The sequence below is a fragment of the Microcaecilia unicolor genome, chromosome 8, assembly GCF_901765095.1.
Source record: "Microcaecilia unicolor chromosome 8, aMicUni1.1, whole genome shotgun sequence".
Taxonomy (NCBI): Eukaryota; Metazoa; Chordata; class Amphibia; order Gymnophiona; family Siphonopidae; genus Microcaecilia; species Microcaecilia unicolor.
Genome location: NC_044038.1, coordinates 92,835,029 through 92,847,049, shown reverse-complemented (window position 1 = coordinate 92,847,049; position 12,021 = coordinate 92,835,029). Strand labels below are relative to the sequence as shown.

General features: G+C 47.6%; 2 protein-coding genes across 5 annotated transcripts in view; one reads left to right on the top strand and one right to left on the bottom strand.

The window, feature by feature from the left end:
- The window catches only part of PSENEN (presenilin enhancer, gamma-secretase subunit), a 75,052-nt gene extending 72,579 nt beyond the window's left edge, over window positions 1–2,473 (bottom strand). The window contains exon 1 of one of the 3 annotated variants that reach the window (XM_030211980.1): window positions 2,400–2,473. The gene's annotated coding sequence lies outside the window, so the exon portion shown is untranslated. Of the gene's footprint in view, window positions 1–1,991; window positions 2,181–2,225; window positions 2,316–2,399 lie in introns of those variants that run through there. The other 2 variants (XM_030211981.1, XM_030211979.1) reach the window with 2 other exon arrangements.
- A 54-nt stretch (window positions 2,474–2,527) lies between these two features.
- The window catches only part of U2AF1L4 (U2 small nuclear RNA auxiliary factor 1 like 4), a 131,810-nt gene continuing 122,316 nt past the window's right edge, over window positions 2,528–12,021 (top strand). For both annotated transcript variants that reach the window (XM_030213645.1, XM_030213644.1), the window contains exons 1-2: window positions 2,528–2,626; window positions 3,362–3,449. In XM_030213645.1, coding sequence (XP_030069505.1) covers window positions 2,583–2,626; window positions 3,362–3,449 — 132 coding nt within the window. In that variant the 5' untranslated portion in view covers window positions 2,528–2,582. The remainder of the gene's footprint in view (window positions 2,627–3,361; window positions 3,450–12,021) is intronic.

Here is a 12,021-nt window from a genome sequence, read left to right as displayed (position 1 = left end):
TGTCCTTTAGGGCCGTGCCACCTTCCACCGGCAACGCCGTTTTCTTAGTCACCGCAGTGATTAAAGAATCCACGGTAGGCCACAGATAGGCCTCACGTTCACTTTCAGTCAAAGGATAGAGGCGGGACATAGCCCTAGCCACTTTAAGGCTCGCTTCCGGGACATCCCATTGAGCCGCAATTAAGGTGTGCATGGCATCATGCACGTGGAAGGTTCTAGGCGGGCGCTTCGTCCCCAGCATAATGGCAGAGCCATCAGGGGCTGAGGGAGAGACGTCCTCCGGAGAGGAAATCTTCAAAGTGTCCATGGCCTGTACCAACAGGTTGGACAAATCCTCTGAGCTAAAAAGCCGCGCTGCAGAGGGGTCATCCGCTCCATCCGAGCGGGGATCCGTCTCCTCCAAGGAATCCGCAAAGGACCGTTGGGAGACCTCAGATACGCTGCCCTCATCTACATCGGAGGAGACAAAGTCCTCCAAGGCCTGGGAATCAACCTGAGGGCGTTTTCCTCTTGGAACCTCAACCTCTTTACCAGACGAGGGAGCAGGGGCAGCGTTTTGCATAAGGAAAGCCTGATGCAGCAGCAAAACAAACTCGGGGGAGAAACCCCCCAGACTGTGTACTTCCGCAGCCTGGGCAACAGGCCTAGACGCACCCTCAACCGGCGCTCGCAAGAGCGGGGGAGAGACATGCTGCGCATCCAAAATGGCGTCCGGCGCGACACTCCGCGAAGGAGCCGCGCGGGAAGAACGGCGCTTAACTTTAGCCGCTTTTGTGCCGTTGCCCAAATTAAGGGCGTTCATGGCATTAATGTCTCCAACCTCAAGGGCGGCCCAAGAAGAAGCCGTCCGAGCCGCGTGGCCGGCCAAGATGGCGGAGGCGAGGAGCGGGGGATGGGCGTTTATGGCGGGAAAAATCGCCACACCGGAGGAAGGACCGGGACATTCATCGGCCACGAAACTGTCACCCAACAAGGGCGAATCAGGCTTTAAGACCCCCGCATCCCCTCTAGAAGCGCCCAAGCGATCCGGGGAGTGACTCTTTACGCCCTCGCCCTCTGACGCCATATGCCACGTGGAGATAAATCGGGGAACCCCCTGCCCGCTATAAAAAGGTAAAAATTACCTGCTGTCCGCTCCGAGCTGTAACAACCTGGTGTCCCAGTGAGTAGGTGCAATAAACGTTTAAATAAACGTCGAAATAAACGCCTTTAAGGACGTTCAAAATTTTTTTTTTTTTTTAACGGAGCCAGCGGGAGGGGGGAGAAAAGGAGGGACCTGGCACCACCAGGTTTGCACTTGCTCAAAAGAGCCCTCAACCCCAGGCACTCAACAAAACCTAAAAATTAGGCTTGGAGGCCTAGCCAGAGCTGCTGCTGTGTGTGACCACCACCTGCTGAGATAGAGAACATACTGAGGAGTTTCCGGCAGCACATGACCACATATAGGGAGGCAAAAGTTTGCTCTCTATCTCCACCTGCTGGTAGATGGACACAACCCACCAGTCTATGGATTGATCAGCTTGATGATATGGAATGTAGCTTTTGGCACATAACCATTTACTTCTATTCAGGAAACCTAAACTGCCCCAATTTGATTGACTGCACACTTTGTCCTTTAGATTGTAAGTTCCTTCCTTGCTACATTGTACAGCGCTGCGTGACCCTGGTAGCGCTTTAGAAATGTTAAGTAGTAGTAGTAGTTCGATTCCCACCACAGCTCCATGTGACTCTGGGCAACTCACTTAACCTCCATTGCCCCAAATACAAAATAAGTACATGTATATATGTACACTGTTTTGATTGTAATCACAGAAAGGCTGAATATCAGATCCCTTCCCCAAAGCTCATTTTCCTTTACTATAAGCCTGCCCATCCCAAAATTTCTTCTTACTATTACAAAAGAAATCACATATCCTTTCCCTTACCTTCACTTAAAAACACCTTGAGTTTACAGGAATAAAATCAGCAATGTGACCTTTCACCACACTTACCTTTCGTCCCCCGTATAAGACTCCTTTATTTAATTCACCCTGTACTATATTATATACTGTTCAACCCCTCCCCCAATAAAACAAAGAGGGTCACAAGTAACTTCTCACTCGGCAGCTTCCTCTTCCGAGGGATCCCGCGCGCCTCAGTACGTAGCACGTGCCGCCAACGCAAAAGACGTTAGATGTCTGTGGTGCGGTGCGGTCATGGAAAAACTAACAGAGAAGGGGACGAACCTTTCGGAGCACTCTGGGAATTGTAGTTTACTGTAATTTTTCCCCCTGGTTCCAAACGGCCTCAACTTCAACTTAACATGCAGATCTGGTGTTTTTCTAGGGCAAAGAGATCACTACCTAGAAGTACTATGAACGCTGGAGCATCGTATAGATTCACCCATCAAAATAACGTACTAGAAACAACAGGAAAGATATACGTCTTCCCAGAGGTTCCACTGCCAATGAAGCGAGGCGTAGGAGGAGTGGAGTGAACGGAAGTGACGTAGCACGGAAGGTGTACCGCCTGTCCTGTGATGCGTGGGCATCGGAACGGAAGCGCAGGCTCACTGTAAGCGCTGCTGCTGCGAGAGAAAGAAGATGGCGGAGTATCTGGCATCGATTTTTGGTACCGAGAAAGACAAGTAAGACTCATGAAAGAAAAAAAAAACCAAAACGAATATATATGCATATATTTATATATATGCACACAGTGATTGATGGCGTATATATGTTCGTGTTTTCTGCATGTATATAGTCTATTTCCTACCTCAGTATGTTTGTAGTCATTTTTATGTGTGTGCTTGTGCGTATATAAAAGCGCAGTTACAGACGTGGAGAAAGGAAGAGGACGCTCAGAGAATGCCATAACTATCTTTATATGAAGACAATGTAAATTTGTATTTGGGGGATAGTTGTATCTTTATTCTTTCTTTCTATATTTATATATATTAAAAGAATATAGTAGAGGGAGAATGGAAAGACAAACAAGCGGGAAACAGGTGGGAAGAAATGGAAGTGAGAATATGCAACTTTTCAGAGAGAAAATATAGGAGAGGAATATAGGAAATAACCAGGATATGTAAGAGATGGAAGAAACAAAAGAAGAATGCTGGAGCTCAAAATACTGGAGACGTGTGAGTTATATACATTCAAAGTCAGGCATGGAAGTGAGTAAACAAGGTCCCTTTGAAAAGGGGGCAGTGAGGGTGTTAGTATGATTCCGATTGAGTGAAACTAGGAGGTGATGCATAGACTGAAATACGGTTAAAGGCTATTGTGATTTCTGTGATGGAGGGGAATGGGGCAGTGCATAAGAAAAGGAAATTGTTAGAATAGAATCAATTGCTTTGCTTTACCTGATGCTTTTATTTTTTCAGAGTTAACTGCTCATTTTACTTTAAGATTGGTGCTTGCCGTCATGGAGATAGATGTTCCCGACTTCACAATAAACCAACTTTCAGCCAGGTACATTACATTTACAATATTTAATTATATACTGTGCTCAGAGCCCATAATTCTTACTGATGAAGAACCATTTCTGCTGGGATAAGAAGGCATATAAGAATAATTTCCCCTTTCTCTGGTCTCTCAGTTAAACACACAAAGTTAACTTTTGCGATATGGATTAGCAATGGAAGAGGCTGTTTCGAGGGAGGAAGTACTTCAGGATAACACCAAGTTGCGATCTGTAGGAGATTCCTCCAGGAAGGGTGGTTTAAACAATGGGCGGGTTTGGATCGGTACATTTTGGGCAGTTGATAGGGGATGACCAGGTGGTGAAATCTGGGGAGTCGGTTAGCAAATATCCTGGATGAGAGGGATCACTATCATTACTTGTACGATTTTTTCATTTTTTGAGAAAGGAAGTTGCCCCAGAAGAAACTGGTGGAAAGGGCTTTCATGCAAGGGGGCAATATCTGACCTGTATAAAGCCTTGAGAAGGGTTAAGTGGGGGGAAGATTTAAACCTGCAACTAGAGAATAGAGAGTTGGCACAGGGACAGAAATCTAACTCGTCCCCACATCAAGTAATCTCCATCTGAGCCCCCGACCCACCCTGCCCTTGCCGTGCCACAATCTCCTTGACCTCCTCCCAAGAAATCCAGATTCTATAAGCAGTAAAAATACTAGTAAAAGTAACAAATAATTTTCTTCTATACTCTGCTAAATACAAAATTAAGATACACATATCCATGAACAGCATGTCCCCTTCTCCTCTCCATCCCCTTCTATCCCATGTGCTCTTTCCCTTTTTCCCTTCCCCACTCCTCCATGTATGTCCCTCTTACCGATATTTTTACCCTCTTCCCTGAACCCACCCATACTCCCTTCACCCTTTTTTACCAAGGAGGTTAGATAAAACAGTTGACAGGGTGAGCATATCTAGCCCGTTATATGGACTGAAGCCAGTAGACGGAGATTGCTGCCACACTGGTTCACCCAAAACAATAGCAAACGCTATTGAAAATAGCAAAAAGATTATTAGAAATAAGAGACTTTTTTTTTTTAACATTGTTATTATCCCAAGCAAACTCTGAATTCAGTGTAGCCTATGTTTGAAAATACAGTGACTGGTTCCCACTAGCTCGTTCTTATAACCACACAATCCTTTCATGAAATCCTTTTACTACTTTTTCAATGTTCTGTTTGTCTTAGTGACCTCAGTTGTGCACATTGCCCACTAAATGTTGTGGCAATGGATCATGCACACAGATCTTCATCGGTTCACTGTATTACCAAATTTTTTAACTCAATATTAACTTTTTATTACTGGATACTCATTTAGATGTATTGGACCCAGGGGTTGATGTTAATGTCCGACATGCATGTTTCGCCCTTTCCTAGGGCTGTCTCAAGGACTGACCCCTACAAAAAATAGAAATATGTAAAAATACCACCCAACCTTAAATGGTACGTCGATAGAGTTAATAAGTTTTTAAATACTCATAACGACCATCCACAGCATTCTTCCCCTCCATCTTACCCTTTGCTGTCTTAGCGTCAGCTCTGCTTAAATGATTGCAAGGTTGTGCCCTCGCAAAGATGGCGGCGGCGTGTTAGTACCTAACTTTAATAGTTTAATCGATCTGACGTCACACAATTGCGTATCAGGCCCCTGATTGGATACATTTACTATTTTTTACATAAGCGATGCCCGCTCTAATTCAGCATTTAAGCCGGTGGGCATAACCGACTGTAGTATAAAGATGTACCATTGCTCTCTGAAATTTAACACCCTGTTTACTGATTCCCCTTCAGTACCTACATGCACATGTTCCAGAATTCTCTACCTGGTATCTTCCACCTGATGTTCTTTTTGAATCCAGTGCTCCACTAATGGAGCTTGGATATTCTTGGTAACAATATGGGATTTATGCTCCGTCAACCTTATCTTGATGGGTCGGGAACTCCTCCCCACGTATATCAATTTACAGGGGCATTCAATCACGTTTATTACATTCCTCGTTCCACAATCTGTTTTATCACAGGCCCTAATCTTTCTACTTAGGTTCCTTGAAAGGGATTATCCGAAGTCAGCTGTCAAAAAAGCGTACCTGAGAGCACGTTTTGCACAAAGACCATTGTTGCTTAATGAAAAGAATACAGATAATCAAGACCTTTTAACGTGTACTCCCTTTCACAGAGATGGCTCAGAAAGTGGTCCAGATGATAAAATCCCACTGGCATGTAGTCCAATTATATCCTTGTTTCTAGGAAATACCTTTGCTATCATACACTCGAGGGAAAACTATAGGAGAGTGGTTAGCACTGAATAAATTTCGAGAACCGAGGGATGGGGGCGGTGATGGAGAACATAATACATGTGATAGGTGTCAGTGGTGCAGGCTGGCAGTAATGGGGATGGAGTGGTGTGCCCCTAATGGTAGAAAGATTAGAGCCCGTGATAAAACAGATTGTGAAACGAGGAATGTAATATACGCGATTGAATGCCCCTGTAAATTGATATACGTGGGGAGGAGTTCCCGACCCATCAAGATAAGATTGACGGAGCATAAATCCCGTATTGTTACCAAGAATATCCAAGCTCCATTAGTGGAGCACTGGATTCAAAAAGAACATCGGGTGGAAGATATGTGGAGAATTCTGGAACATGTGCATGTAGGTACTGAAGGGGGATCAGTAAACAGGGTGTTAAATTCCAGAGAGCAATGGTACATCTTTATACTACAGTCGGTTATGCCCTCCGGCTTAAATGCTGAATTAGAGTTGGCATCGCTTATGTAAACAATAGTAGCTGTATCCAATCAGGGGCCTGATATGTAGTTGTGCGACGTCAGATCGATTAAACTATTAAAGTTAGGTACTAACACGCCGCCGCCATCTTTGCGAGGGCAGTACCCTGTAATCATTTAAGCAGAGCTGACGCTAAGACGGCAAAGGGTAAGATGGAGGGGAAGAATGCTGCGGATGGTCGTTGTGAGTATTTAAAAACTTATTAACTCTATCGACATACCGTTTAAGGTTGGGTGGTATTTTTACATATTTCTATTTTTTGTAGGGGTCAGTCCTTGAGACAGCCCTAGGAAAGGGCGAAACATGCATGTCGGACATTAACATCAACCCCTGGGTCCGATACATCTAAATAAGATGAGTATCCAGTAATAAAAAGTTAATATCGAGTTAAAAAATTTGGTAATACAGTGAACCGATGAAGATCTGTGTTCATGATCGATCCATTGCCACAACATTTAGTGGGCAATGTGCACAACTGAGGTCACTAAGACAAATAGAACATTTAAAAAGTAGTAAAAGGATTTCATGAAAGGATTGTGTGGTTATAAGAACGAGTTAGTGGGAACCAGTCACGATATACGGAACTTTAATTCTGGAGGTCCCATAAGTGAATGTAGTAACAACTAGCCAGAGAGAGTGGTATTTACATTTGAAAATACAGTGAGGCAGAACAATAGAATTCAGTTATATCATGGCAGCAAGTGGATGGATATGTCTGAAATATTTAACAAAGTTGAGATTAGCATATATACCCAACTGGGCATTTAAAAAAAAGGTAAATGCATTTTTATAATATACTACTGCAATCCACAAAACAAAAGAAGCAAGTTCCCACATTCCATCTACCATGATCCACCTTTTTTGTTTTACAGCCCCCCTACCTGCAGTTACCTTTTTAACAGCTCCCCTACTTGCATTTACCATTTTTTTTTTTTTTTTACAGCTCCCCTACCTGCATTTACCATTTTTTTTTTTACAGCTCCCCTACCTGCATTTACCATTTTTTTTTTACAGCTCCCCTACCTGCATTTACCATTTTTTTTTTACAGCTCCCCTACCTGCATTTACCATTTTTTTTTACGGCTCCCCTACCTGCATTTATCATTTTTTTTTTTACAGCTCCCCTACCTGCATTTACCATTTTTTTTTACGGCTCCCCTACCTGCATTTATCATTTTTTTTTTTACGGCTCCCCTACCTGCATTTACCATTTTTTTTTACGGCTCCCCTACCTGCATTTACCATTTTTTTTTACGGCTCCCCTACCTGCATTTACCATTTTTTTTCGGCTCCCCCACCTGCATTTATCATTTTTTTTTTTTACGGCTCCCCTACCTGCATTTACCATTTTTTTTTACGGCTCCCCTACCTGCATTTACCATTTTTTTTTTTACGGCTCCCCTACCTGCATTTACCATTTTTTTTTACGGCTCCCCTACCTGCATTTACCATTTTTTTTTTTACGGCTCCCCTACCTGCATTTACCATTTTTTTTACGGCTCCCCCACCTGCATTTACCATTTTTTTTACGGCTCCCCCACCTGCATTTACCATGATCCACCTTTTTTTTTTTATGGCTCCCCCACCTGCATTTACCGTGATCCACCTTTTTTTTACGGCTCGCCCTCCCTCCCTGCACCCATAGCCATGATCCACCTTTTTTACAATCCGTCCCCTCCATGTCCACACAACTCCATCCATCTGCACTTCCCTGCCCCCCCCCCCCACCCCGTGCCTCAGAGTCCCCTTCCCAAACGTACTTTAACGAGTCCTGGTGGTCTAGTGGCCTCTTCAAGGCAGGAAAGAACCCCACTCCTTTCTGCCTGCTGCTGCTGTTCTGCTCACTACTGCTGCTTTTTCAAATTGGCTGCTGAAAGTTCAGTCGGTGGCCTCGCAAGACTTCTGCTTGAAGTCTCGGCAGCCATTTTGAAAAAATGATGACAGTGAGCAGGAACTACCCCAACTACTAGACCACCAGGGCGCATTAAAGTAGGTTCAGGGAGGGCACCCTGAGACTTGGAAAGGTGGGGGGGGAGGTCTAGCCAGCCAGAGCCCGTGTGTGCTAGGGAACAACTGGCTCTCATGAGCCAGCTCTAGCATACCACAGCCTTGGATGTTTAGGAGGGTCAACCATAAACGTTCCAGAGCTGTAGTAAGTCTCCATGGTAGGGGAGGGGCATCCCTTTCCTCATACAGAAAGCTTAATGTAACAAAAGAATGAACTCCAGAGAGACAGACTGAAGAAAGTCTAAACCAGAAGGCATATTGACATCCCCAGGGCTGAAAAATCGAACAAGACAATAATAATGAATGACACTTGTATCCCACACTTACCTCAAAAGTTCAGTGTGGCTCACAAAAGAGTAAACTCCAGGAATATTACACATGATGGCCAACTAATCGTCAAGAAAAATAAGACACATAAAAAATTTCTTAAGAGGTTTCCAGCAGTGTTCGAAAAACCATATAATCAGATTGCATTCTTAGATCAATAGGTAATTCATTCCAGTGGCTAGCTGCTAAATAAGCAAATGTGCCAGTGAAAACATGTTTATAAACCACTTGTTTTGGGGGACCACGTGGTGCCATGAGCTAGGCAGCAGCAGCTTGCAAGAACTCCGGAGCCCTTACCCCGCCACCTTGTGAATTTCTGGACATTCAACAATATCTTTTCGCTAGACAAGAACGGCTATATATATGGACAGATACCTGAGAAGTACTCCGGCGGGAATGGCACAAAGATCCGACAAAAAAGAAAAAATAAAATCGAGCGGAGGGGAACCCAAGATGGCCGATGAAGCGGCTGTGGCGCCAACAGAATTTACCGACACGCAACTAGATCAATTGACCGCAGCCATAGCGAAAGCATGGGAACCTAAATGGGTGGCTTTGGATCGCAAACTCGAGGGCTTTCATTCGCTGCACGACAGGTTACAAACGCGAGTATCAGATGCGGAGGTCCGGATAACAGCGTTAGATGATGACTCCCAGGGCTATAGCCCCAATATCGCTACACTGAAACAACAGCTCAGAGAGCAGGTGAGCAAGCTAGAAGACATAGAAAATCGCGCTCGTAGGAACAACATCCGAATAGTGGGGTTAGAGGAATCCCTCCCAGAACGGAATCTGGAATTCTCCGAGGACAAGCAGGCTGCTTGTTCTCACTGATGGGTGACGTCCACGGCAGCCCCTCCAATCGAAATCTTCACTAGCAAAAGCCTTTGATAGCCCTCGCGCGCCGATGCGCACCGCGCATGCGCGGCCGTCTTCCCGCCCAAAACCGGCTCGTGCCGGCCAGTCTTCTTTTGTCCGCACTCGGTACGGTCGTGTTATGCCGTTCGCGCCCCTTAAGTTGACCTCGCGCGTCTCTTTTGACTTTTCGCTAAAAAAAAAAAAGGATTTCAGAAGCAGACCTTTTCGGTCTTGTTCCCTTTCCTCTATTTTCAGTTTTTGCCCCGGTAAGTTTCTTTTCGTCTTCGGGGTAGGCCCTTTTGAGGCCTCGGGTCGAATTTTTTCTCCCCCTCTTTTTGGTGCCTTACACAATCACGAGTTTTGATCTCGCTGGCGTGATTTTTCCGCCCATGTCATCGAAGTCTCCCAGCGGCTTCAAGAAGTGCACACAGTGCGCCCGGGTAATCTCGCTCACTGACAGGCACACGTCGTGTCTTCAGTGTCTGGGGGCTGGGCACCGCCCGCAGGCCTGTAGTCTGTGCGCCCTTTTACAAAAGCGGACTCAGGTAGCGAGATTGGCCCAGTGGAACGTTTTGTTCTCGGGCTCTTCGTCGGCATCAGCACCGGGAGTATCGAGTGCATCGACGTCGACAGCGTCCAGACCTCCGTCCTCTGCCGCGAGTGCATCGACCCTCTGCATTGGGGCTGAGACATCGGAAGGCTGCGTCGCCCGTCAGTGGTACCGGTACCTCCACTTCTGCTGATGTCGTCGGACGGTGGTGCTTCGACTGGAGTGCAGGTGAGGGCTGTCCATTCCCCTGCTGGTGGCGGTGAGCCTTCGGGTGGGTCTCCCCCTACCCTGAGGGCTCCTGCGGTACAGCCCCCCCGAGACCGACCTTCGGCCTCGGCCCCGAGGAAGCGACGGCTGGATTCTACGTCCTCCTCGTCGGTGCCGGGAAGCTCCAGTGACATGCTTAGTTCCAAAAAGTCGAAGAAGCATCGACACCGGTCCCCTTCCCGTATCGGCACCGAGAGCTCTGGGTCGCCGAGGGAGTCGGCACCCAGTAGGCATCGGCACCGAGAGGACCGCTCACCCTCTGTTCAAGAGGTGTTGATGCGCTCCACTATGGACAGCCCGGTACAGCCTCCACGCCCGGAACAGACTCTGACATCGACACCTGCATCGGCTTCCACGTCTTTCTCCACAGCCGCTCTGCACGAGAGTCTCTGGGCCGTCCTCCCAGAGATCCTGGGAGAGCTGTTGCGCCCTTCCCCTCCGGTACCGGGGGTGCTTGCGCCACCGGTACCGTCGAGTGAGGCGCCGGCTGGCCCCTTGCCCGGGATGAGGTCTCCGACATCGGTGCCGCTTGCGGTACCTACTGCGGTCGCCTCCCAGGAAGGTTCCCCGACGACGTCGGCGGAGGGAGCTTCGCCGGTGCGGATGAGGGAGTCTACTTCTCGACACTCCCACCATGGCCGTGGTTCCACGGAGTCGAGCCGGGCACGGCTTCAGACACAGGTCCGTGAACTTGTGTCTGATACCAATGGTGAGGCCTCGTGGGAAGAGGAGGAGGACATCAGATATTTCTCTGACGAGGAGTCTGATGGCCTGCCTTCTGATCCCACTCCCTCCCCTGAAAGGCAGCTTTCTCCTCCTGAGAGTCTGTCTTTTGCGGCCTTTGTCCGGGAGATGTCTACGGCCATCCCCTTCCCGGTGGTTGTGGAGGACGAGCCCAGGGCTGAAATGTTTGAGCTCCTGGACTATCCTTCTCCACCTAAGGAAGCGTCCACAGTACCCATGCATCATGTCCTCAAAAAGACATTGCTGGCGAACTGGACCAAGCCATTAAGTAATCCCCACATTCCCAAGAAGATCGAGTCCCAGTACCGGATCCATGGGGACCCAGAGCTGATGCGCACTCAGTTGCCTCACGACTCTGGAGTTGTGGATTTGGCCCTAAAGAAGGCTAAGAGTTCTAGGGAGCATGCTTCGGCGCCCCCGGGCAAGGACTCTAGAACCTTAGACTCCTTTGGGAGGAAGGCCTACCATTCTTCTATGCTCGTGGCCAAAATCCAGTCCTACCACCTCTATACGAGCATACATATGCGGAATAATGTGCGGCAGCTGGCGGGCTTGGTGGATAAGCTCCCTCCTGAGCAAGCCAAGCCATTTCAGGAGGTGGTCAGGCAGCTGAAGGCGTGCAGAAAATTCCTGGCCAGAGGGGTGTATGACACCTTTGATGTTGCGTCCAGGGCCGCTGCTCAAGGTGTGGTGATGCGCAGACTCTCATGGCTGCGTGCTTCCGACCTGGAGAATAGGATCCAGCAGCGGATTGCGGACTCGCCTTGCCATGCGGATAATATTTTTGGAGAGAAGGTCGAACAGGTGGTAGAGCAGCTCCACCAGCGGGATACCGCTTTTGACAAGTTCTCCCGCCGGCAGCCTTCAGCCTCTACCTCTACAGGTAGACGTTTTTATGGGGGAAGGAAGACTGTTCCCTACTCTTAGGTACAATCCTCCTTCTCGACAGCCTGTGGTCCAGGCTAAGCCTCAGCGCGCTCGCTCTCGTCAGCAGCGTGCGCCTCAGCAAGGCCCCTCGGCTCCCCAGCAA